The sequence below is a fragment of the Camelus bactrianus genome, chromosome 4 (genome assembly GCF_048773025.1).
Source record: "Camelus bactrianus isolate YW-2024 breed Bactrian camel chromosome 4, ASM4877302v1, whole genome shotgun sequence".
NCBI classification, from domain to species: Eukaryota; Metazoa; Chordata; class Mammalia; order Artiodactyla; family Camelidae; genus Camelus; species Camelus bactrianus.
The window spans coordinates 91130792-91156882 of NC_133542.1; the positions used below are offsets into that span (position 1 = coordinate 91130792).

Below are 26091 nucleotides of genomic sequence, written 5' to 3' on the forward strand. Positions count from 1 at the left end.
GGTCCTTCCGAAGATGTAGTGAGTCAGACTCTCCAGGGGAAAGCCCTGAGAATCCATATTTTCACTGATTGCCTCACATGATTATGGTAATAGATGTGGGGAAAACTGGACCACGCCGAGCCCTTGCTTAGTTTTGGAGCATAGTACCTGCACACCTGAGGGTACCCTGGTAGGCGGGGGCTGGGTCAACAGACAGTCGTGTGAGGGTCTGATCCATGAGGCCTCTGTCCCTCCAGAGAGGGAGGTGCATGCTCAGGGAGGGACCAGGGCTTTTGGAACCCTGAAGACCCCCTTCCTGCCTCAGGGGCTGTAGCTCTGCAGGAATGAGGAGAGCAAAAGACCCGCCAGATCAGGGTTTCGATTTTAAGATTCTGGTCTCTCAGTGCAAAGGTTTGCCGTTAGCGGCGAGAGGGAAGCTCATGTCTGGCAAAGGGGAAAGTGTGGACGTAGGCATGGTTTATAGGAAAGGGGCAGGGGGAGAACTGGGACGGAAGAGCTAAGGGGCTTACCTTCCCTTGTCCAAGGCTACAGCCTTAGAGCCACTGGAGGGTTTTAGCAGGAAAGTGATATAAGATCAGAGCTGTGTCTTCGAAGGAAATGAAGTAATGGATACAGGTCCTGCGATGGTGGAACTGGGTCAGTGTCAGAGAGAGGGAGGGTGTGCAGAGTCCTGGGGATGCAGGAGAGGGGAGAGGAGGAGGAGATGGCGAGTCCACATCCGCCCACCTGCAAGAGGAGCAGGAGTCATAGCTTCCTTTTCTGGGGGGTGGCCTCATTTCGGGGGGTGAGTGATCCCCGGGAACAAGAGGTGCTGTTGAACCTCAACCTCAATAGATGGACAAGCAGGACAGCAGAGGGCTGCACCCTGGCCCTTGGGTGGTCCTCACCAGTGTGTTTTAGGTGAACTTGCTGTGAGTTTGTGGTCAGCGTTTGGCTTCTATTTTGTAGTGTTGTTTCCTTCCTTTGCTCTTATGGACAGTTTCCTTCACAGGTAAAGCTGGTTACGCTAGAGTAACGGTTCCCAAAATGTGTTCCCTGATAAAATGGTTCTGTGGCCAAATAAATTTGGGAAACAGTGGGTTAGATAAAGTGAAGGGGGGTTCTTGACTGCACAGCTTCTCAGGGCCTTTGGTGTGTACCATGACTTTCCAGAAGCAAGACTGAGTATGCAGGGTTCCCAAACTTATTTGACCAGGAGATATGTTCTTCCTTTGAGTGTCCTACTAGGATTAGTGTTTCCTGGAACCCATTTTGAGAAAGCCTGGCCTACCGGGAATACTGGGGGCCTGGGTTTAGGTGTTGACTCTGTGGCTAATTTCCTGTGTGTCCCTGGGCCAGCCATCTTTCTCATGCCCTCACCACATGTGCTGTGGGAGGGCGGCCCTCAGACTTTGGGGAGTGAGGCCCTCTCTGAGCTCCAGCTGTTTCTACGTAGGAGATGAGGACTGCCGCGCCTGTGTCTGGGCCTTGACCTTGACCTTCTCTCCTCCTAATGCGCCACTACCTCACAATCCACCACCCACATCTCGTCAATTTTTCTTCTAAGCCAAGAGCTCTCCTGCTGACTTATTTCTCTCATTTGCAGCCGTGTTCTTCCATGCCAGAAACTTTGGAGTCACCCCTGACTTTTCCTCCCTTCTTCATCCCCTACTTATATTAAGTGTTCTTCTGCGATGTTCTTTCCGGCCATTTCTCCTGTTTCCCTTCAGTTCCTCCAGCCCCTGCCTGTCGAGTTTGTTTCATCTGTGCATCCTGCCCCTTCCCGAGACAGGGGTTAGTCATGCCACTCCCTGCTGCCTTCTGATTTCAGGCTGACTCCCTCAGCACTGACTTCCCGAAGACACACACACAATTTTCCCCAACTAGGCTGGGTTCAGAGAGATGATGTAAGTCGTTTGTCCAAGGCCACGCAGCTGGGAGGTGGCAGAGTTAGGTTTCAAACTCAGGATTTCTGAGAAAGTGCTTTCTCAACCATGCTCTCTGATCCTGACGACAGCCTGTTGGGAAGTCTGAGTAGGAATTACTCCATTTCCATTTTTCAGTTGAGAAACAGAGTCTGAGGGGACTGGGGCCTGGAACGGTGAGTGCTGCAGAGGGTGGCCAGCTGTGTGGCTTTGCCTGGTAACCGGAGGGTTTCCTGGGATGGTTGGTCACACTCGTGCTGGACGTGGTGCCTGGTGCCAGGTGTGAGTGCCTTTCCCACGGCCGCACAGCCTCCCAAGGAGATGCTCCTGTGGCAGCAGCCTGGCCCCTGCGGAGTCCTGTGGCCTGACCACTTCTCCTTCCCTCCACCCCTCTAGTCGGCCCCATGATGATTGAGTTTAACATGCCTGTGGATCTGAAGCTTGTGGAGAAACAGAATCCGGAGGTGAAGCTGGGTGGTCGCTACGCCCCCAAGGACTGCATCTCCCCTCACAAGGTGGCCATCATCATTCCATTCCGCAACCGACAGGAACACCTCAAGTACTGGTTGTATTATTTGCACCCAATCCTACAGCGTCAGCAGTTGGACTATGGCATCTATGTTATCAACCAGGTGAGGTCTGGGAAGATGGAGGGAGGGAGGGAGCGGATGTGTGTGTGTGTGTGTGTGTGTGTGTGTGTGCATGCGTGTGCATGTGTGCTTGTGCAGTCAGATATGAGACTAATGAGGAATGAAGGAAAGGAAGTGTTTTTTTCGACATCTGGCATTTTTCAACTCCACCACCACCACCCTCCTTATCTTAGTGCAAATGAGCTAAATGCCAAACAGTTTTTTAATTTTTCTAAGAGTATAACTTTGGTATTTCAAGTTTATCCTGAATACCTAAATGCATATCTATAGATTGTAACCCACCGGGTAGAATAAGACATCTAACAAGCTACATACCAAATTCCACTGAAATTCATCTGAAGAGACAGAGTCTGCCCATTTTTAAAGGGCCGAATGGCCATTTCATTTCAGGATAAACTCTGGATCTGCTTGTATGTAGTAAGTAAGTTTGAGTAGTAAGATTGTTGGCAGTTGATAGCTTCCATCAAAGTTGAGGGACTTTGTGGGCCTTCCTTGGACCAGAAGGGAAGCTAGAAAGAGTAGTGTGTCTGTCCCTCAAGCATTTCGGAGCACTGCCGGTGCAAAGAGCTCCAGAGAGGTAATAAAGAAACGTAAGGCCCCAGTCCTACCTGTCCTGAAGCTTTCAGCCCCACTTATGGTAAGCAGGACCCTTCCAGGGAACAATTTGCTAATAATCTCAAGGACTGAAGCTGAAGGTGGGAGAGCGGGTGGCTGGCAAACCCCCTCGAGGCTGTTTGAGTCCCTTGGCCAAGTAAGGCACAGACCAGGTCCCTGAGAAAATCTGCAGGCAAGATAGCCAGATAGTTGTGGGTCATCTTAGAAGATTATTTGAATTATGTAAGAGACAATAGGTAAATGCCCTGCAAATTCCAAGTCACTTCAATCCGACAAGTATGTGTTTAAGAAAAGCCCTGTCATCAAGGACCACGTAACTGATGCCAATGAGCACATGTTGATCATGACAGGATTCAGGAGCCCGCTATTAAAGCAATGACAGTGAGTGCCTGGAAGAGGAAGCCACCATCACCAGGAGCCAGCAGGGACTAAGAACAAGCCATGCCAGCTGCTTCTCCTTTCCTTCCTTGACAGTTATTGTACCAGTAGATGAGTGATAGGCTGTAGACACCATGGCAGATCTTGTTCATCAAGGCATTTGATGGCCTCCCACAAATCTGCCTGAGCAGAAGATAGACAGCGGTGGTCTGGATGGCCTATAAATGAGATTACAACATGTACTTGGGTAAAGAGGGTAAAAGAGAGTTAGTGATGATGCAGAGTTTTTGCATGTAGGTGACTGTGGTTAAGGAAGACTTGGAGGGCAGGATGCTAACGTACAGACAGGTTGTATTTTAGGTGCATGTGAGATTTCCCTTCAATTATGAAGTCAAAGCAAATATTGGACCAGTGACATTTAGCCACTATCTTAAGTTCCTATGACATGATTTAAATAGCTATTCCCCAAGTTTCAAACAACAGACTTCCAGGTGTCCTATACCAGCTATTTGCTCCTGCCTGCCCCAGTCCAAGCTGGCAGAACAGTTAAGCAAGCCAGCTTGGACCAGTGGCACCCCTGTGCTGGCTAACACTGGACCCTGCCTAAGACAGGGCTTCTCCCAAAGTGTGGTTTTCGAAATGGAGGACTGAGGCCAAATGCATTTGAGGAATGCTGGATTGGATAACATGCACATGGAGGCTGCAGTGTACTGGTGTGCATTAGAGCCACCAGAAGGACTCAACACTGTCTCCTGAGCTTGTCCGACTGGAGAGCCGTTTTCCGAGAACCATCACAAGTGATGAATGTTCTGTGAATCAAACTTTGGGGAAAGCAGGTCTCCATTAACACCTCCTCCCCTGCACCTCCTTACTTGCCCTATGAGAACCGCCCTCCCCCCAACTCTGCCTCCCTCCAACTCTGCCTCCCGCTCCTGTCTTTCCCCACATGCAACTTAGCATCAGAAGTATTTCATTTTTAGTTTTTCAAGCATTTATGTCTTTTTTCCTCTAGTCTTGTCATATCATCATCTACCCCCCACCCCAATCCATGTCTTTTTTTGGAGTGGGAGGGGAGGCAATTAATCCGTGTCTTTTTTGCATCTTCATCTTGTCCTTCTCTTTCCACCTGAGGACAGTCTCTTCCTCTCTATCTCCCTTTCCCCCAGCTAATCTTATTTCTTCTGCTCCAGCTCCGTCCTGATTATTTCTTTGGGAAAATATGATCTGACTTCCAGGTAACCGAGCCATGAAGAAACTTGAAGTCTGCCCTACCTTTCCAGTTAAGAGTGTCCTGTGTGATACCTATAAAGAACCCGTAATAAAATAATAATGATAAGAAGCCTAAGGCTTGAAAAGAAAGAGGTGTGAGGGGAAACATTTGGAGCTTGCCGCATCTACAGATTAGGAACTTCCTGTGATCTGTTTTATTGCTGTAGTCAGGGAAAGGGAGTTCATGGCATCTGGCTTTGGCTTTGTGAACCATCTGTTGAGCAAATAGGCCTCTCAACATCCTCCTGTCTCAGACACACTTGTGTCATCTTGACACTTCATTCACCTCCCCACCACACACGCCATTTAAGGGGAGAAACGATGCTTAAAATAGGAGGGGCCTCTGAGACATCTGGTCCAGGGGTTCTCAGACAGGATTTTAAGAACAAAACCCCCTTCTGCCCCACTAAAATGCTGCTCAGCCCCCTTTCCACAGCGGGTCACAATGGTGCTATTCGACTTGCAGTGGGGGCCATGTCCCCGTCTCTACCCACTAACTTCCCCTTTAGTCTTTGCTGGGATTCGTGGGGACCCCTGAGACCAGATAGTGTGAAAACTGTTCTGTTTTGCAGATGAGGAAACTGAGGCTCAGAACGGGGAAGTGACTGGTAGGAAGCCACATAAGCAACAGTAGGGCTGCAGCTCAAAGCCCAGGCCCCATCCCCTAGTGCCCTCTCACTGCGTCAGTGCCACCTCCCTTCTCAAGGCCATTGAGTCCCTCCCTTGAGGTCTTTGTCAGGTCTGTGTATCCAGGGCTGGGAGCGAGGGAGTGAGGCTCAGGCTGCCTAGGTTCTGGCTCTGCTACTTCCCAGTTCAGCAACCCTGGGCTTGAGTCCTTCAGACCTTGGTTTCCTCGTTGGTGGAGAGGAAGGTCTCTGTCTTCAGTACACAGAGCTGTGAAGCACCTGGCACACGAACCCTCAGTAAACATTAGCTGGTCTTAGTCCTTTCTCCCTGCCCCTCCTTCTTCCTCCTATTTCCTCTGCCCAGGAGTAAGGTGAGAAACTCTTTACCACTCTCCCCACCTCCTGCTTCACCCCCTCTCAGTACCAGCGCCGAGCCCCTCCCTCCCATTTGTGTGGCCTCCAGGGGATCAGAGGACTGTGGACTTAGGGACCATGTCAATCAAGCCCACCAGCTTCTTCAAAGGAGGGCTGTCTCTCAAGCTCCACACACAGGGGTGAGCTTTCATGGCCTTTTATGGCCCTTACCCTGTCCATGCTAAGCTATTAACTGCTCCCTTTTGGCTTAGTCCCGTCCAATCACCACAACAACTCACATTTCACAAGTGGGTTGGAGGGCAGGTCGGGGCTTCCCAGCTGAGATGGAGAGGAAGTGTTGCTGCTGGTCCTCAGTGCCACCCGCCTCTGGCCCCAGCCCGCCAGTGTCTGCACATCCCACTAGGGTTGGGCGACCTCCAGCCTCTTGGAGCCAGGGTTGCTGCTCTGAGGCACAGCTGTCCTCCCCAGGGTCCAGTGCTGGACCTTGGTGGGGTGGAGGAGATCAGGATGTCATAGTAGACACAGGCGGCTGGGGTGGGTGTGCACACCACACTTCCTCATGCTCTAATCGGGAAAGGAAACTATAAAACCACCAGAGGTGACGGAAAGGCAGGTTGCCACCTGGCAGCACTAGCCCTCAGTAGGAAATACAGGATGTTTGTGGGATTAACCATCATAAGAATTACCCAACAGGCGGGGAATGTAGGCCCAGCTAGTCAGGTGGGTTTATAATAACCATGGCAGCCCTTTGGCCCTGAGCCAGTGCCCAGGATCCATCTCTCTGATTCTGTTTGTTTATCCTCTGGTACCTCTGACCTCAGTCAGCTGCCTGAGATTTTTCTAGTTCTGACCATGTTATGCTCTCCCTGAAGCCTTAAGTATGTCCCCACTACCTATAAGCAAGGGTCTGAAGGGCCAGAAAGGCCTGAGCTTGGCATCTGAGGGAGGCCCTCTGCAGTCCACGTGGACCTACTGCCCGCCACTTCCTCTCAGACCTCCTTCACTCACTCAGGCCACAGCCATGCTGGACTCACCACCACCCCCGAGACACCCTCTGCTCCCCTGCCTGTACCTTTGCTTACGCTACACACCCTCCTCCCAGCCCCGTCCTGTGTGCCTTCCCTTCCTTCTGTCCCCTGGTGGCTACATTGTGCTTTCTAGTGAGGTGTGAGGGATGATTCTCTGTGTGCAGATCTACCAGTCCTGCAGCCTCTAGGCCCCAAGGCCCCAGGTCCCTCAAGACTCCCTCGTGGCTCCCTGAGTCCAGTGCAGTCCAGCGCACGGTCAGGGCCTGGAGCACGGAGCTGCTCCCTGTGGCTCCTGCCTGTTTACTTGCACCTGCTCTTGGGACCCCTTGCTCCAGGTTCTCTGGCAAGGTGTGTGCCTCTCAGAAGTGAAGCCTTCTTTCCCCTCCAGGCCAGGTCATGACCTTTGGGAACCTGTATGGCCGGTCACCACCGGGCCTCTTCTCAAAGCCTCCTGCCTGTGGTGGACCAGGGGTGACCTCCCTTTTCAGGAAAACTGCAGAGAACCTAATTTAGCCCCATGGTTGTTGGTGGTCATAAAACTTTATGGTCTTTTGGACTGAACCTCTTTCATGTTGCACTTTGAATTTTGGCCCTAACAGCCCCCTGGTGAGGCAGTGGGTCCTCCCACCATCTTGCTGTTGGAAGGCTCCCGGCGGCAGGCAGCTTGTTCAGGGTCCCGTGATGGCTGGGTGGCGGAACTGGGATTTGGACAGAAATCACAGGAGGCCTAAGAAATGCCTCACCTTGCCATGTGTATTCCCTGAACACCTGATTCCCTTCACTGGGGAATAGCTCGATATCCACTTGGCAATGCCTCCATGAGTCCCACTAGGTCACAAGAGGGAGGTGGCAGCTTTGGAGTAACAGCCTCAGGACCCCCTGGAAGCCTTGCCCAGCTGTCATGGTCACAGGTAAAACCTGGCCTGGAAGATGGACCCAGCTCCTGCCTGAAAAGTCTGTCTGGCTTTGGAATTTTTCTCCTCTTCCTTTTCCTCTGCACCCTGTTGTAAGGTGGTTCTAGGCTGCTTGTCTGAGACCACATGTGGGTGGACTTGGAGACAGCCCTTTGCACCCACAGTGAGGGAAAGCGTCTGTCCCCACACTCAGCAGCTTATCTCCTCTGTCACCGGGCCAGGCAGCCAGGTGAGGCCAAGGTGAAGCAGAGTGAAGCAAGCTCCGGAGTCCACCCCCTGCTGAGCCTGAGGCCTGAGGCCCCCCTCATCTGCTTTCCACCTCGATGGTGTCTGTTCATTGTCCCCCACCCCTGATTTCTATTCCCTGCCCTAGCTGTCAGCGTCCAGATTGATGTGTACAGGAGTGGGGCTCACGAAGGGTGGGGCCAGTCCTGATCTGCAGTGCCCCTTCCTCTGGGCGCCAGGACTTTTGGGGGCCAGGGGCCCGGGAGGGTTGCAGGAAGGCTGGGAGTATCTGCAGCCCAGCGCTGCAGCGTGCTGCCCCAGAAGTCAGTCATTTCCTTTGCTGTGTGTTTTCCCGTCTGTGGCTCGCTCCAGTCCCCTGGGGGATGTGTCATCACGCTTACAGGTACTCGCAGAGCTGGTGAGTTGCCTCCCTGGGCATCGTCCTGGCAAATGTCATTTTCTCTGCTCACCATGGGCTTCGTGACAGGAAATGACAGCTTATTAGGAATTTGCCTGCACCCTGGAATGAGGGTGGTCACAGCCTGGACATTGGCCTCTCTTCCTCACATCTCTCCCTTGCAGCCATCCTTGTGTCTTTTTTCTTTCTCTTTTTCTTTTTTTTCCCTTCTAGTGGGGGCCTTTTGCTTTTACTTGTCAATCCCGTTTGTAGCAAAGCAGGCTGAAGGAGGACCTCCTCTCTGTGATCTGCTTCTTGCTCTCCACCTACCTCCTCTTCTGTGCCCTTCACCTCCTAGAGAGAGAGAGAGAGAGGGGGGGGGGGGGGAGGGGGAGAGGGAGAGAGGGATGCCGACCTCACTACTGCTGTGCCTGCCACCACTGCTGCCACCGCTGCTGCCACCCTGGTAATGTCCACGTGCCCCCAAGTCCCACCCAGAGCCCAGGCCCAGCTGGTCAGGGGCAAGCTGTGTAAATAATCCAGAGAGTGTGCCATCCCGGGCCCTGGGGTCCCCCAGGCAAGGCCACTGGCCTCTGTGGCTCACTTGGAGATGCTGAGGTCACCGGAAGCCAGCCTGTTGTGCAGAGGTCTAAGGGACTGAGCCTTAAAATTAAGCCACAGTTGAGCTCATACTGTACGTATATGTACTTTTGTATCCTGCTTTTTTCTTAAATGCTATGTCATCAGCATCTTCCCGTGTTATTTCATAGTCTTCATAATCATCACTCTCCATGCCTTCATAGTAGTTGAGCGTGTAGTCTTACCATAATTAACTTCGACATTCCTCTTTAGAGGGCATTTAGATAATTTCCACTTTATCACTGGTATAAATAATACTATAATGAACATCTTTGAGTCTGCAGCTTGTTCTGTGTTTGCTTCTTTCACACGTAGAATCATTTCCCCAGGCTAGATTTTCAAATATGGGATTATGGGTTCAGAAATGGTCTAAACATTTTTATGGTTTGCAACATAAGTGGCCAGATTGCTTTCTGAAAAAAGAAGCCTTTATTTTCTAAGTGTTTTTCTGTGGAAAGTCTTGTCTCAGTGCTGGGGGCCCTGGGAGGGGAGGCAGACATCCTTTCGGGGCTGCCGTGGAGCTGGGGGTTAAAAACTCTGTTCTCTGGGTTTACCTTGCCCAGAATCCCTGCTGGGCTGTTCTATTAGCTCAGTTCTCTCTAAAGGTGACTTACACAGCTTCTAACTTGTGTTCTAGTCCAGCAGAGGCCAAGAGTGTGCTCACCTTTGTGAGTAATTTCAAACAGAGAACCACCCCAACAGCCCCCGAACCCTGAAGGGCCCATTTCCTTCACTCACTGGGAGAAGAGCTCAAGTCTCAGATCCAGGTTTTGTTGTGGGCCCTGTCCAAGCTCAGGGCTACCATATTATTATGGTTCAAAGCCAGAGACCCAGCGGCTAGGAAATCATGGGTGAGTGGATATTAGCCCGCCACAAACTCAGCGTTTGTATAATCCCAGTAATTCTCTGGGGATCACCCCCAGCCGGCCTGTCTGCTGTCCCAAGGTCCACACTTAGGCCTGCAGGTCAGTCCTGCCGCAGGACTGCCCAGCCGGAGCTTCCTCTGCTTTCCTACCACCCCCTCGGCCTAGGCCTCTCCTCGTGGCGTCTGAATGGGCACAGAAAAGCATGCAAGAGGGTGTTTCAGCAAACATTTGTACTGCCTGCAGACCTGGCTCTGGGTCTGTGGGGCTGAGAGTCAGTGGGTTACTGTGGGTATTGGGGTGGGGCCTGGGGTGACTTTGTGATGGACCTGGGCATGTGTACAGGAGCAAAAATTCTGATTCTTTGGAAGTCTGGGCTTCGAGTTGATGTTTCCAACCTCATTGCTGCTGTGTCTTTTCGTTGAGGAGGGGCCGGGTATGGTCAGCCCCCAAGCCATCATGGTCAGGGAATATGTGGGCTGACATCCAGGAAAGGCAGACTGGTCTGATGGATTTTCTAGAGACTGTTAGATCGTGGGCAAGGAGGGCTGTGGCTTTCTGTTGTTGGTCATCTGTCCCCCGTTGCAATCAGGGAAAGGCTGTTCTTGCCTTAACCACAGGATTTGCCTGGGGATTAGACCACACTCGTACCTGCTGTGAAAGCCCCATGAAGGCTGCTTGCAGGTGAGGCATGAAATGGGGAAGTGGAGCCCTCGGGGGGGAGGCCTTCTCTGCTTGCCCGGTGTCATTGCCTAGACTCTGACGTCTCTCACAAGAATCACGCGACCGATTCCAAACTGGTCTCCCTGCCTTTAGTTGGGGAGTAGGGCACACATCCCTCCTTGACATGCAAAACATAACCTTGTATAAACCTCAAGGGCTCCCTGTGGCCTAAATAAAAGATAAAGCCTTGAGTATTTTAGCAGAGTTCCCGGCCTTCCTCTCCCCACCTATGTTTTGATCCACATCCACCTTCACGTCTTATTCTGGCTTTTCCTGGTGTGTATTTCTTGTAGTTCCTTGAATGTTCTCTTTTCCTCACAGCCTTTACAAATGCTGCTCTGCCCTAGGAATATTCTTCTCATGCCTCCCCTGAACTTGGCTAACTTCTCCGAGGCCTTCTCTGATTCCCTAGGATTGATTCGTGTCTCCACCTCCACTTCTGCATACGTGCCGGGCTCTGTAGCTCCCTTCTCCTCCCCCCCCAGTAACTGTCCGCCATGAAGAGGTCATCACCCCATTACAATTGCCTGTTTACCTTGGAACTCCTCAAAAGCAAGGCTTGTGTCTTTTTTTTTTTCTCTGTATCCCTACTGCTAAGCATAGAGTAGATACCCAATGAGTGACGTGAATGAATATATGAGAAAGAGGGAGAAACAGGACCCTCTGGTCCTCTCCTGGCTTTCCTTTTCTTTCTTTTTTGGTAATCACTTTACTGAGATATAGTCACATACCATACAATTCACCTATTTAAAGTATATAATTCAGTGGCTTTTAATGTATTCAGAGTTGTGCATCTATCACCACAATCAACTTTAGAACATTTTCATTAAGCCAAAAAGAAACCCCCATACTGCTTAGTTACCAATTCCTCCGTTCCCTCCAGCCCTGGCAGCCACTAGCCTACTTTCTGTCTTTATGGCTTTGCCTATTCTGGACCTTCCATATAAATGGAATCTCATAACATGTGGTCCTTTGGGACTGGCTTCTTTCATTGAAGCATGATGTTCTCAAGGTTCATCCACATTATAGCATGGATCAGTACTTTATTTCTCTCTATTGCTGAGTAATATTGAATTGCATGGATATCCGTTTTATTTATCCATTCACTAGTTAATGGACATTTGGGTTGTTTCCACTTTTTAGCTATTTTGAATCATGCTACTATGAGCGCCGTGTAAAAGTTCTTGTGTGGACATGTTTTCAGTACTTTAAGGTATAGACCCGGGAGTGGAATTGCTGGATCACATGGTAACTCTTTGCTCATCCAGGACTCCAGACTTTTCCCAAGATGGCAGCACAATTTTATATTCCCACCAGCATTGTATGAGGATTCCATTTTCAGTGGACATACTGCTTGCTCTCTCTAATGTTTACTGTAAATGGAGCACTAGAAAAAGGTTTTAATAGCTCTGGAGAGCCATCTGGCGCATCTTAAGACATTTGTCCCTGCCACCCGGATTTGCCAAAAGGGCACTGGGTTTGCTGCATGAAGTGTCTGAGGCTGTAGACTCTTCTCTCCCTTGAGAAAGTTGGCCTTTGGCCTGTGCCGAGCCTCCCTCTTCACATCTCCTCACTCTATCCTAGGCCCGCATGCCTGACCAGGCCCAGGCTCCTGTTCTCTCTAGACTGACCATTGTTGGCTTAGCTTGACTGATACACCCACTGTCAGATTGCATATCTAGTCTTATTAACAATGTCCAGGCTTTTCTGAGTGCTTTGGTCAGGGAGACAGCTGCCCTGTCCAGCTAGGGGAATGTCCTATTGCTTTTGGCCCTTCTTCTTCCTTCTTGTCCTCTCCCTCTGTTAAGAGGATCCAGCCAAAAGGATAAGTATAACTCTTGTCCATCTATATAAGACGAAGCCTGCACTTAAAAAGCTTGGCCATTCAGAGGTTCACCTACTCCCAGGGCACCAGCTTCTCCTTGCCGAGTGTGACTTCCCAAGCTTATCTGACTTTTTTCTACTGCTATAGAGATCCTTACCGTATGAGCCACAGGGTAAATCACTTTAGCCTTAATCCTTTTTAGAAATCCCCTCTTCCATCAGAGAAGCAGGATTTGGAAGGAACCTTGAAGCCGATTGGAAAGGACACACAGACGAGTGAGAGGGAGGGGTCTCCAGGCTGGTCTCTGGGAGACATTTTGAAAGGTCTGACCATTCAGGATGGATGGGGAAACCTCCTGCTGTGATGAGAGTTGCTGACATTCGTTGCCAGGCAGTGTGCTAAGGCCTTTTCTTGCATTGTCTCATTGAATACAACTCACCTGTGGACATCGCTGTGACCAAATGAGGCCTAGAGGTGTGATTTGCCCAGAGTCCTATAGCTGATAAGTGAAGAAGCTAGAGTTCCTGGAGTAAAGATGCGTGTCTGTCACAATTGTGTACTTGCCTTTGCCAGAGAGTGGTTGCTTGACCAATGTTTACCTGAGTGAATGGAATGATAGATGCATTGGATGAATGTGCCCGAGGAGGAGGGACAGGAATGAGGGCTGGGTGTCTTCCCACTCGCTAGAGAGGAACAGCATCTTCTGTTGATGGTGGTGGTTGGCAGATTGGCCAGGTGTTGTCTTTCTTATCTAGTAAGTTACCCAAGATGTTACACCATTTTATCCAAAGCAGCCTAGGATTGACTTTTCTTTAATCCCAGGGGAGGAAGAGAGAGACACACACACACACACGGACACACACAGACACACACGGACACACACTTTCCTCATCTACTATTCTGCTGCTCTGGTAGGTCCACTTTTGAAAGTGTACCCCGCCCTTTGCAGCTCCCAGGATCAGGTGAGGCCAGGCTGGGAGGGAGGATGGGACAAGTGATGTGTAGTTCTGTTTATGTTGGAAAACTGCCTGACTCTGACTACTTGTAAGTGTGGACCAGACACTGCAGCGCCTTATTGAGTTCCAGGAGCTCTTACGCCACACGTAGGGGAAGGGGTAGAACAGGTCTGCTCCTTGGGTTTCTCCTCCAGGCTGCCGTTGTCTTGGGGCTTGGTGCCAGAGGCGCCCATTCATGGTTCCAAATTCCCTGTTCCTGGGAGAGGAAAAATGCTCAGGGTATTTTCAGTTAGGATCTGCTCAGATCAAACAATCATGGCCAGAGGCCAGGTCCTGTGGTTGAGACATGGCCGCCAACACCCTGCCCCTTTTACTGGGGAGCGGACCAAGAGAAGGGAGCACTGGACAGCCACCCTCAGTGTCTACTACACAGGTGGGACAAGGCGTTGTTGGGACATTGCCCTTTCATTTGTTGGAAAAGTGTTCAGTGGGGCTGAATGGTATTTCACAGTGTTCAGAGAAAGCTAACTCTTATAGGGTCTTTATGGGGATGAAAAGCACCAGACCTCTCTCCCCATCATCAGAAGGTAGAAGAGTGTGGGAGGAATGAAGTAAATCTGAGTTGGATGAAGGTTGTTACAGGACTGTTGAGATGATTAAATGACACACCATGTGTGTAAAACACTTACCTGTACCTGTGTCATATTCCCCCCCAGCAAGTATTAGCAATGTGTTGTAATGATAATAATTACAATAACTTAATACTCTTCATATGCAATTCCTAAACTTTGGGTTTTTTTTTTTAACCTCATGACTTACACAGAATTAGCTGAAGAGAGACTTCTAAATCACTCTTAACTGATGGGGCAGCCAAAAAACGCCCCAAGTGCCATTGGGCACAGCTGTCCACCTTGAAGGAAGGAGCTCTTGAAGAAAGGAGCTCTTGTGTAAGATGTTTCATTTACTGTTCTCAGCTGCTTTTTTCTGACTTCCTGGTACTTATCCTTCTTAAGCTGTTTGTTTCTCTGAGTCACCCTCCTGAGGCTGGGGGGCTGTGGCACTGTGCGCTCTGTCCTCACGCAGGTAGTTTGGTGGAGTGCCAGTTTCCGAGTCCACTCCTGGAGTCCTGGAGAGAAAGGGGCGGTGTCCTACCTTTGAGATGACATAGCTGTGGCAGGTCCTTGTGGGGCACACTGTCTCCCAAGGTGCAGGGCCCTGGTCTTGTTGGTCCCATGAGGTGCGGGGAAGGAGCACCAAGTGAGGATTCCAGTGTTGGGCGCCAGCACCAGCTCTGTCATTTACGTGGCCCTAGCTTCTTCTTGGCAGTGTTGGGAGAATTGTGGTCAGAATGAGCACAGGTATGCAAGGGCTTGTGAACTGCTATGTGTAAAGGTGGCTGTGTTGATGCTGTTACTGTCCTTACTAACCTGGGGTCATGGGAGTTGGTAAGAGCAAAGACCCTTGGTGGTGACCCAAGGGCCCCCAAGGGGCTCCTTGGTTGGAGCCTCCACAACGGATTGCCATCTGCCATTGTATGTTGAAGCCCATCCATTGGTCTACTCATCCATCCGTCCAGTCATCCAGCCATCTGTCCATGCATCCATGCCTCCATGCATCCATCCATCTGTCCAGCCAGCCAACCAGCAGTCATTTACTGAGCTCTTATTATATGCTGGGCAGTATTCTAGGCACTGGGTGAATAAAAAGTAAAAAAAATTCCAGCCTTCACTGAATGCAGGAGACTGAAAATAAACAAGATGAGTAAATGAAATATGAAGTACCTTTGCATCAAAGTACTTGATTCTTGGGGACCCAGTGGTTGGCATCCTGAAGCAGTTGTCCTCCTCTCTCACACACACCTGGTCTATCATGCTGCGTATCGCACTGCTCCGCACCCTGCGCTGTGAGCACCGTGAGGGCAGAGGTTGACTTGGGCTTGCCACATTTCTCTGGTGGCTGGTTTAGTGACAGGCACCTGGAAAGCACACAATATGGTGATCAAACCGTAGACAACCATGCAAGGAGGGTAAAGTGAAAAGTGCCATAGTCACCAGTTTCCTGAGTATCTTTCGTGCAATTAGCTTATATGTAGTATGTGAATAAATGCCACATATGCTTAAATACCTAATAATACTATCTTGAAGATCATTTCCTTTTAGAGCTTCCGCATTTTAAAAAATGGCTCTATTCCATTGTATGGATGTCCATGGTTTGTTTAAGCAGTTTCCTGGTTGATGCTTATGTCATTATTTGCAATCTTCTACTGTGATGAACATGTGGTGAACACAGTGAACACATTGCTCGCATGTCATTTGCACAATTGCAAGTCCTACAGGATAACTCCTGGAGGTGGGACTGCTGATTCAGGGAATGCCATTTGGTACTGATTTGTAAATTGAGGGCAGAACATGAGGCCCAAGAGCGGCGTGATGACCACGTGGTGTGGACAAGTCACCAGTCCCTATGAGTAGTCCATTCAAAGGCCTTACTGCATCTGATATCAACTCTTTTGCTTTACACCAGGCTGGAGAATCCATGTTCAACCGTGCAAAGCTCCTCAACGTTGGCTTTCAAGAGGCCTTGAAGGACTATGACTACAACTGCTTTGTGTTTAGTGATGTGGACCTCATTCCAATGAATGACCATAATGCCTACAGGTGTTTTTCACAGCCACGGCACATTTCTGTAGCAATGGATAAGTTTGGATTTAGGTAAGAGGTGTTGACCAGAATCTGCAGAAAAACATGTTTCTCTCTTACACAATGTCGAGAAAACGCAATTCCTCCAGCCCAGGAGTGCATGGAGGCTCTGGAGGAGAATGCCTCCTCTGAGAACATGGTGCTTTTTAAGCACAGTCAGTTATTATCTGAGGAGGCAAGTAGAGTCCAGAGACACCAGATCTCCACACGTCCAGGTGAGAAGAGTCATGCTTGGCACAGCTCTTGTCCTCGGGCCCCAAACAGAAGCTATATTACCTCCTTTTCTCCTCCCCACTTCCCAACACAGTTTGGGGGACAAATTGGAATCCTTCTCCCCCGGTAAATTCTTGTGCTTGGATACTTCAGCAGATGTTCCTTGGCGCTTTAAGAAGGAAAGTGATTCTGTTTCCCTGCAAAGCCCAGGCTTCTGCTTAAACATTACGACTCAAACTTTTCCACCAAAATGCCCGTCTCAAGGAAGGCAGCTGACACCTGTCACCAGGAGCCAGCAGCATAATCCAAAGCACATTGTCACTGGCGGAAAATAGCCTTGTGGTCCATTTTTTTCATCTTAAAATAAATAAATAAATTTGCATTTTGGTCCCTAATTTATCCATGTTTATATCAACATAAAATTGTCTTAAGTTGCCTGTCAGTTGGGTATCCTGACCTCTCCCTCCTTGGGAAGCTCTGCAAAGCTGTGCTCAGGTGCCCTGTGTGCTGGGCATCCCTGGCCCGGGTGCCGACCACAGTGTGGTGAGCCTGTGCCGACCAGCAGTCCTTTGGTCTAGATACAACAGCTCTCTTTCAGACTCATTTTATTCTCATAATTTCTTTCTGTCCTCCCTTGCTGGGGGCACGAGAGCTGTTGAGATGAAAGTAGGGATGCTATGAAGCCCTTCTTCCAGATTAAAGGCATTTAGACCATAAACTTCCTGTCTTAAAGGGAGGAGATCTGACTGTAAACGGCACTCTGTACCCTGTCTTCCCTCGCTCCCTCCCTGTTTGTGTGTCTTCTCTTTGAGATACGCTAGCTCCTCTGAATTCCTCCTTTGAAGCATGGTGTTGCTTACCTCCTCATTCTTTACCACAACACCACGTTTGTTTTACGCAGAAGCAGTTAGGCCTGGGGAACGGGGCAGGTAAGAGAAAGCAGCAGAGACAGCAAAACCGAATCTTGTCAAACTAGCATGTACTTCCCCATTGAAGTGGCTAACAGTCCATTTCTGTAAAAGCATTCATTATGAAAAAAGCCTTTATGGTCTGGCCACCTCTGGTTCAAACCCTCACATTACGAGTGCCGGCTGTAGTGTGTGGTATGCCGAAGGAGGATGACCTGGCACCTCAATGATAAGACCTAATTACTAGGAGATTCCCTTGATTCATTAAAGCAGGTTCCCCCAGGGATCTTTGCTTGTGGCTACTTGCAGTCAGAATTCCGGAATGTATTTGAAAATAATAATTGCATCTTTTTTTCTTATGTTCTATATGGTTTGGCTGACTTCCCCCTCAAAGTCTGAGTTAGAGTTTTCCTTAATTTGTATGATGGGTTTTGGTCTCTTTGGATTCCTATAAAAGCCCGAGTGTGGTTTGGGGCTGCACGCAGGGTCGTCACAAAACCACAGCCTCTAAAGGACCTACAGGAAGGCCTTTGCATGGTCTCCGGGCACATCCAGATTCTTAACATTTCTCGTCAGTTTTCCCTCTGCATCCCTCAGGAGTCCATGATTCATAACCACTGAAATAACTGAAATACAAAAAGGTTTGACAGGATGAGAGCCCAGATGCCCTGCTGCTTGAAGATGTGTCCAAAGATTCACCATGATACATTTTGCTAAGGCAGGATGTGGCAGAAACTTCCAAGAAAATTTAATTTTAGCAAGTTTTCAGAAATGCAGTCTTGGCCGTTGGGGTTAGTTTTCAGGCCAGTGTACCTTTGGAAGAATGAAAGCCAGACTGTGGATAGGCTGGGGTGGGAAGGGGGAGCATGATGGAGTGGGCACAGGGAGACTCGAAAGCAGTCTGAGTTTCTAGGACCTCCTGGATAAGGCTTTCCTGTGTGGGAGCAGGACACGTGAGAGCAGATCCCTGAGCAGTGCAGAAGAACTGGGCTTACGCTCTTGTCACTGATTGCTTTTCTAGATAACCACAGAAGCAGCACAGTGTTCTTAGAAAGAGCGAGATTCTACTTTTTGATATCTGTGTCTTCTCTAAAATAATCTGAGTCTGATATGAAAACAAAACACAGGAAACCTTCATAAATCCCCAATTTCAAAGTTGCAGAGAATAAAAATAACTTTAGCAGTGTTTATACATTGAGCAAGCTTTATTTTGAAAAGTCATAATTTACTAACCACTGGTCCTCTGTGTTTGTGTGTGTGTGTGTGTGTGTTTTTTCACCAGCCTACCTTATTTGCAGTATTTTGGAGGTGTCTCTGCTTTAAGTAAACAACAGTTTCTCACCATCAATGGATTTCCTAATAATTACTGGGGCTGGGGAGGTGAAGATGATGACATTTTTAACAGGTAATGGTCACAACTTAGATCTCTTTCTTCCCTGTCTCCCTTTACTTCTGGTTTTTCTATCAGTGCTTGGTTATTCTGCAAGGATTGACCCTCAGGAGAGACGCAGTCCCCACCCAGCCCAAATAACTTAGGTGTGCCTTGCTGCAGAATGTCTTTAGGAAAATAAACTTCTGTGATTTTTGCACTAGCCTTTTGGAAAATGTAAAATGAGAACCAAGTAAAGGGGTGAGTTTACTTTGACTTATACTACATGACCATCCACACCCTGGAGCTCTTTTTAAGCTGGTAAACCTTTATCATGTAGCTGTCATCACAGATGATAAAAAGCCATCTGTCGGTGGCGTTTGAAACGACATTCTGCCCAGTTCTTCCTGGTAATGGAGTCTTCAACCCTGCCAGCCTCAGGGAAAAAGCACATTGTCCCTCTGGGAGCCAGTCTGAATCGGTCACTGAGCTGGATAGTGCCTTTCTTAATTGGAGTACATTAATTTGGTCATTAACAGGTATCTGTCAGAGCAGCACCCAAGTCATTTAAGGTTCGCTTTGTGTGAGAACTTGGTATAGACCTGTCTTTAATACAGGCCTTGAAGAACACTTGAGTTGTAGAGTGTACAGACTGGTTATCAATATGCAGAGCACTGGGCCGGGTAGGCCCAATGGGGAGGAGGACACAGAAGCCCTGAACACGGGGTCCAGACAGAGACAAGCTTGCTTCCACAGCACCACGCCTGGGCACACTGGGCCCGCAGGATGGTGTCCAGGGCTGACATGACAGCACAGACCTGAGTGATCAGGAAGGTTGGCAGGAGGGAGCACCAAGGATGGACCCCCGAGGGAGGAGGGCCTGGAAGGATGAGTGGTTTGTGGAGGAGCTTTCTTTTCTCTTTTTCTTTTTAAGATCGAGATATAGTTGATGTACAATATTGTATGTTTCAGGTATACAACATAGTGATCCACAAGTTTTAAAGGTTACACTCCACTTATAATTACTAAAATATTGACTGTATTCTCTGTGCTGTACAATATAACCTTGTGGCTTATTTATTTTATACATAGTAATTTGTTCCTCTGAACTCCCTACCCCTATCTTGCCCCTCCCCCTGGAGCAGCTTTCTTGAAAGATAAGGAACCTAACTTTTATTATGAACCGACTCACTGAGTCCCAGGCACTAGCTCAGCACCGGGGAAGGCCAGGCTGGGAACCCTGGAGTTGTCCAGGACCAGCAATTCCTGCCCCTTAGCTAACTTTTGCATTCCTGCTGTCAAGGCTTTGGTTTTGGTCCTCATTCCTTTTCTCCCAGAACCTTCACAGAACCTTCCACCTTGTTCTGGCTGCCTCTAGTCTTGTTCCCGAATCTCCATTCATACACTTCTAACCAGAGAGACTTCCCCTTGGCCAAAAGCCTTTGAGAAACACTGTATACAGTCAGCTGTCCGTATCTGGGAATTCTGCATTCAGCCTACCACCAATCGAAAATATTCTGAAAAAAAAATTCCAGAGAGTTCCAAAAAGCAAAACTTGAATTTGCTGTGCACTAGCAACTATTTACATAACATTTTCATTGTATTTACAAATACATTTACAACTGTATTTACAATTTCCTTCCTGGCATTGGTGGCCCTGTGTTCTAAGTATCCACACTATAAATTCCATGAATGCAGACACCTCCAGTGCCTGGCAGAGGATAGTCACCAACAAGATCTCAAACCAGTGGTCAAAGGTTATGGGGAAGGTGTGAGTTTTAGCCAGTGCCCCACTGGGCTGGGGTCTGGGCCATTGAGAACAGCAGGCAGGATGGCTGGACAAGAGCCCTGCAGCTGGGGCTGTGGGACCCGAGCCTTCTGGCTGCTCTGTAATGACGACTTGTCCCTTTACTCCTTACAGATTAGCTTTCAAAGGCATGTCTGTATCTCGCCCAAATGCTGTGATCGGGAAGTGTCGGATGATCCGCCACTCAAGAGACAAGAAAAATGAACCTAATCCTCAGAGGTGTGTTCTGTGTTTTATTCTCCCCTCTGTGTGAGTTTCCTTCTTCCCCCTTTCAGATGAGGCAGGCTGCAGGAATGAGGCTCTGGAGTGGGCTCCATGCCTACAGAGAGGGAGGGTTTGATCCACAGGATAGGGTTGGAGGAGGAGGGAGGAGGGGCCATGAAGTACAAACATTTAATTTTTTTTTCTTAAGACTTTTTTTTTTTTGACTCCAACCCTTTGCCTGTTTTTCCCTTGTAGGTTTGACCGAATTGCACACACAAAAGAGACGATGCTCTCTGATGGTTTGAACACACTTACCTACCTGGTGTTGGACGTTCAGAGATACCCATTGTATACCAAAATCACAGTGGACATCGGGACACCGAGCTAGCGTTTTGGTACACTGATAAAGAGACCTGAAAATGGCCAGGAACCTCTGCTGGGTGTCTCTGCCAATCTGTTGGGCTGGTCCCTCTCATTCTTACCAATTAGAGTGATGGGCCCTCTCTGCTCGTCATTCAGACGCCTTTCCAGATGACCAGGACGAGTGGGATATTTGGCCCCCAACTTGGCTCGGCACGTGACTTCTTAGCCCTCCGAGGTGTATTTAAGCATAGAAACCGTCAGCCTTTGGAGGGTTCTCAGCCTGTTCACAGTGTGACCCCAAAGAACCAGAGCTATACACACCCCCAAATCTAGTGACTGTGGGACTCATTCCCAGTAAAAAAAACCTGCTAATTTGTTGTCAGATAGGTAAGAACTGCGCTTTAAATTGTAGTAATATTACTTTGTGATTAAGTGGAGAGTGCTGCTGAAATTGCATTGCTGTGATGATTTTTGGTTGTCATATCGTAATAGAAAAACACAATTTTAACCATTCTCATTTTAGCTCCGCCCACCACCTTCTTTTGGTGGTATACAACTATTACAATCATGTGTGTGTGTGCGTGCGTGTGTGTCTTTTCTTAGCAAAAGAATTTTAAAACTTGAGCCTTGGACCTTTTGCCCTGCTAACGTGTGAATTCCAAGGTGACTTTAGCCACCAAAGGAAAAGCCTTCGGTGTTCTCACATTCAGTGGCCTTTCTCCAGATTGTCTGATTTCTGAATGTAAATCCTTTTTTTTCAATAGCAGTTTATAGTATTTTAAAGAAAGAACAAATCAGGTTCTAATTATAATCTGGCTTGATTTTGTGTTGATCCAGATTTGCATAGCTGTTTAGTGTTAAGTCATGGCAATTTATTTCTCTGAGCACGCTATGTAAACTTGAATTTCCTATGTGTTTTTATTGTGGTGTTCTACATGTGGGGAGGGGATTGAGCATTTTTTAGAGGAAAAAAATAATGTATGCTGTAATTGCCACACACGGGCCTCTGATGTAGCTGGCGGGCCAGGTTTTCTGAAGAGCAAAATCACCTTTGGGCCCTTTGGTGAGAGGTAGGCCTCCCTCCCCATCAGCATTATCATGCTGGACCTCTGGTGGTGGCAGGGAAGCCTCTGCCTGCCTGGCCCAGATCCCCACCTCTCCAAGTACCCCCCTCCCCAGGTGGGCAGGGCAAAGGGAACCCCCATCTCCTCAGACTGACCCCAGGACCCCCCATTAGGGCCCTAGGCTGTGGAGTTGTAAATGAGGTTGTCTGCTGGCCCTCAGCCTGGGGAGGTGGAGGAAGCCTCCACGTGGCCCTGGGGGCTGCCCTGCTGGCTCCGCAGGCAGCACCGCCTGGCCCACCTTGCAGGACTGGTTCTCCTTCTTTCCCCTTCCTCCCTTCCGCTGCCTTTCTCCTTCCTGCCTCCCCATTTTTGTTCCTTTGCCTCTCGCCTGTTCCCTAAAACTGGCGTGTGGCGCTCAGGTTCAAACAGAGTTCATCCTCTAGCATGAATGTGCCTTTTAATTAGAGATCTAGAAAGAAGTTCAGCTGAACCCACTCACACTCTCCACGACCACTCTGGTGCCTAAAGCCTCCCGTCCCCCCTCAGGTTTCTAGGAGGTGCTCCCACTCCTGGGAGGCTGACCCACAGGGAGTGTCTTCCCCAAGCCCATCTCTGCTGCGAGAGGTTTTAGCCTGCCTGAGGTGAGGTGCACAAGGCAATTCCTACCACTGGGCGCCCTTGCTGGGTCCAGCCCGGGCTAAGGACTTATGATTTAGCTTTCTAATCCTAGGGTTGACCTTTCAGCTCGTGGCAGCCTGGACCTCCAGCACTGACCTTCAGGAAGCCAGCCCTCAGTGTGGAGGCTGAGTTGGTGCCCGGCCCCAATCTTACCTGTGCCTTTATCACTTTGAACATCTCAGATGCTGACTTGGTTCTTTCCCCAGAAGCCTTTGTATTGGTTACAAATTATTTTCCACTGCAGAAGCAGCTGGGCTGTGCAAAGAGTATTCCTTCTGTCAGTTCTCTGCTCCTTGAGAGCGATGTTGATAGAGCTAAGAATGAGTGCACTGAGAGGCGGTTTGGGGAAATGCAAAGAATGAAGGCCTCTCTTTCTGTCCCCAGATCCTGACTTTTCCAAAGTGCCTTAAAAGAAAGGAGACAAATAACCCTGGGTGGTAACCTCTTTGTTATTTTACTCTTAAAGCAAAATTCTTTTTGTTTTCCTATTACGTTTTCCTCCATGTTCCATTGGAATAGTCAAGTATGTGGTTCATTCTCAGGACCAAGGGAAATCCTGTTTCACCCCTTCACTAACCTTCTGGTGCTCTCAAGGGGCCCACCTGGGCCCCAGGTTAGGCCTGGACCTTGCCTGGGTCATGAGATGCTGCAGGGCCTGTTTCCTCCCTGGGCCGTTTGGGGATGAGGGTTCAGAGAGCATTTCCTTCACCTGGAAGTTATCACCATGAAGTTGTCATGTGCTGTGCCTTTCTCTGTTTCTGTTCATTCCACTGCTGGTGACCCTGTCAAGTGGCCTTTGAGAAAGATCAGAGGACAGAGGTGGTACAAGGGTGTGAATGAAATGCTGGTGCTGGCTCTCAGCCCAGGCAGTGTCTCTGCTGACCTCAGGGCTGGATGTGGGGTGCCCCACACCGCTGGGAGGGCAGCTTTCCTGTCCTAGAGACCTGTTGTGCTGTGTATTTCGATTTCCCGTGTATGCAAATGTATGTATCTGCCATTGTAAGTGGGGGGTGGGGGAATGTCTGATCTTGGTGTTCAAAACAGAACTGTATTTTTGCCTTCAAAATCCGGTAATATAACGTGAATAAATGACCCTATCTTTGTAACAGCATGTGGTTTCTCTTCTGACGATGGGAGGATCTGAGGAAAGCAGACGACGTCTGCCTCCTGCGCCTGCCTCACTCAGGGGGTGTTGGGCGTAGGGGGCTGGGTGAGGGGAGGAGGTGGGATCTCGCCTGGCTACGCTCCACACACACCTGCCTGGGATCACACAGTTAGAGCACCCGCACCTGCCTGCAATCAGCCGTTTCCCCATCTGAGCCTCATCTTCACGTCTGTAAAAGGGGAATAATAGCACATAGAGACTTTTTGAGGCTTAAAAGAGATGATGTGTCTGAAACTACATGTGACACCTCACGGGTACTCGTTCCATAGTAGCTGGTGCTGCTTCAGAGTAGAAGTTCCCCCAGTGGCTCTCTGGCCACATTCTGCTGTCTTCCACAAATGCCAGCATCGTTCTGAGATGGTTCTCAGAGCCGTTTACACAAGGTGCTCAGTTTTACTTGGATAAATGAGCTTTCTTGTCAGCTGCAGGAAATTTAACCAGATGCTCTAAAGGGTCTTAGCTGAAACCCAAGGAATTGAGACAGTAAGTACCCCGGGTGCTGCCTCCTCCACAGTGCCCCTGGGCTCAGGCACCGGCAGCCTCGGGTTGCTGGCTGGATTAAATTGGCATCTGGAAGACATGGGTCAGAGGAAGCCAGTGTGGAGCAGAGGTCACCCCCGCTGTCCGGCTGAGGGGGCTGCAGGCCCTGCTGGGATGGAGCTGCAATTGTGGGACCGGTTGGGAAGCAGGAGCAGGAAGGGCAGCCCCTTGTAGCCCCGCCAGGGCCATCTGCTGTCTCCACCCACCCCTGTGACTGCTGGAAGGATCCCTAGTGGCCTCAGGCTTGAGCAGAGGTGGCTGGAACTCAGATCTCACTTTGGACCAGGAGACTCCTTTAGACAAAGTGCTGCCTTACAGGGCTTTGAAGCTGTAAGGTCCAGGTTAAGAGGAGCACCCTTCCCTCCCCAGAGGTGCACACATCCACGCAGATGCATATACACCAACATGTGTAACACACTTGACATGTGCCTAGGAGAGGCCAGGATGCCTGGCTTCAAACCCTGCTGCTGCCTCTTCCTAGTTCTATGACCTTGAGCAAATGACTTAGCCTCCCTGTGACTCAGTTTGTTCATCTGATGGGGATACCTCTTTCACAGTGTTGGTAGGAAGATCAAGTGAGTTAATCTTAGAAAGCCCTTGGACCACACCTGGCTCATAATGAGCTTTGTATGTGTAACAAGTATTTGTTACATTTTTACAAGTGCAGGTGGACACACGTGATGACGCGGACACACAGACTGCTGTGCACACGTTGCCCACATGCCAAGTGTGCTGGGGAGCGTCCTTTTTCCTCTTCTAGGGCTCATGTCTGGGGCTTAACTATGTGGCAGTTGGGTGACTGGATCTCAGGCTAAGTGATCACTCCTCTTTTTGGAGACACCTAGGACCTCACTAGTGCTGTTTTCCGACCCTTCCTGCCTCCTCTGAGTGAAGCTGTTTGGAATGGCAGCCTTGAGGAAGGAGGGTGGCTTGAGCCCTCACCCCCTGGTGGGCTCCAAGGCTCCAGGAAAGGAAGAAGGTGGGAGGAAGGGGGCCAGGGCCAGGCTCCTGGGATTGGCCATTTCCTTAAGAAGTGCCCTTAGCCTCCCACTCCACCTGGGACCCCAACCAAGTCTGAGCCAGGCAGAGCCCAGTAGCCGCAGTTGGGATTTGGCGGGCACCAGAATCCCCCTCTTCCCCAACACAGTACCTCTTTTCCATGGGAGAACGTGACCTGGATGCCAAATCACTGACCCACAGATGGAGGCAGGGCTGTGGGGCCCAGGTGGGTGGGAGCCTGTGGAGGTTTATAAGTAACCCCCCCCCACCCAAGGCAGGAGTATTTGCTGCTGATGACAGAGGGAAGCTGTGTGGGGGGAGGAGGGGGGAGGGGGAGGAAATATGAAGATGACCAAGTTCGAGGTGCTGCCAAGTCTCCACTGCACTCCTGGGCTCCCCTCCCCTCGTTTCTTCCAGGAGGTTGGTGTTTGGACATTCCTAGGGGCTGATTTCTTCTTAGAACTGGAACGTCTTACCCCATCAGAAAGGAAATGAGGTTTGCCTGACTGAGCTGGTTGTGCCAGACAAGCCTCATTTCCTTACTGGCAGAGTCCCCAGGCAGGGAACGTGGCTGCTGCCTTCATCTGGGCTCCAGGACCTGTACCCAGACTGCGAGGCAGAGTGACCTGCAGGGTGTGGATGTCATGGGGAGTGATAGGGTCAACGGGCCAGAAATGAAACCAGAGAAACATGGC

General features: G+C 49.6%; 1 protein-coding gene across 2 annotated transcripts in view; it reads left to right on the forward strand.

Annotated features, from left to right (window-relative positions):
* Positions 1 to 23798, forward strand: part of B4GALT1 (beta-1,4-galactosyltransferase 1) — a 49088-nt gene extending 25290 nt beyond the window's left edge. Inside the window, exons 2-6 of one of the 2 annotated variants that reach the window (XM_010967370.3) lie at positions 2301 to 2536; positions 15911 to 16098; positions 18490 to 18612; positions 20498 to 20602; positions 20843 to 23798. In XM_010967370.3, the coding sequence (XP_010965672.3) occupies positions 2301 to 2536; positions 15911 to 16098; positions 18490 to 18612; positions 20498 to 20602; positions 20843 to 20975 (785 nt within the window). In that variant the 3' untranslated portion in view covers positions 20976 to 23798. The remainder of the gene's footprint in view (positions 1 to 2300; positions 2537 to 15910; positions 16099 to 18489; positions 18613 to 20497; positions 20603 to 20842) is intronic. The other variant, XM_074363164.1, reaches the window with a different exon arrangement.
* The last annotated feature ends 2293 nt before the right edge of the window (positions 23799 to 26091 follow it).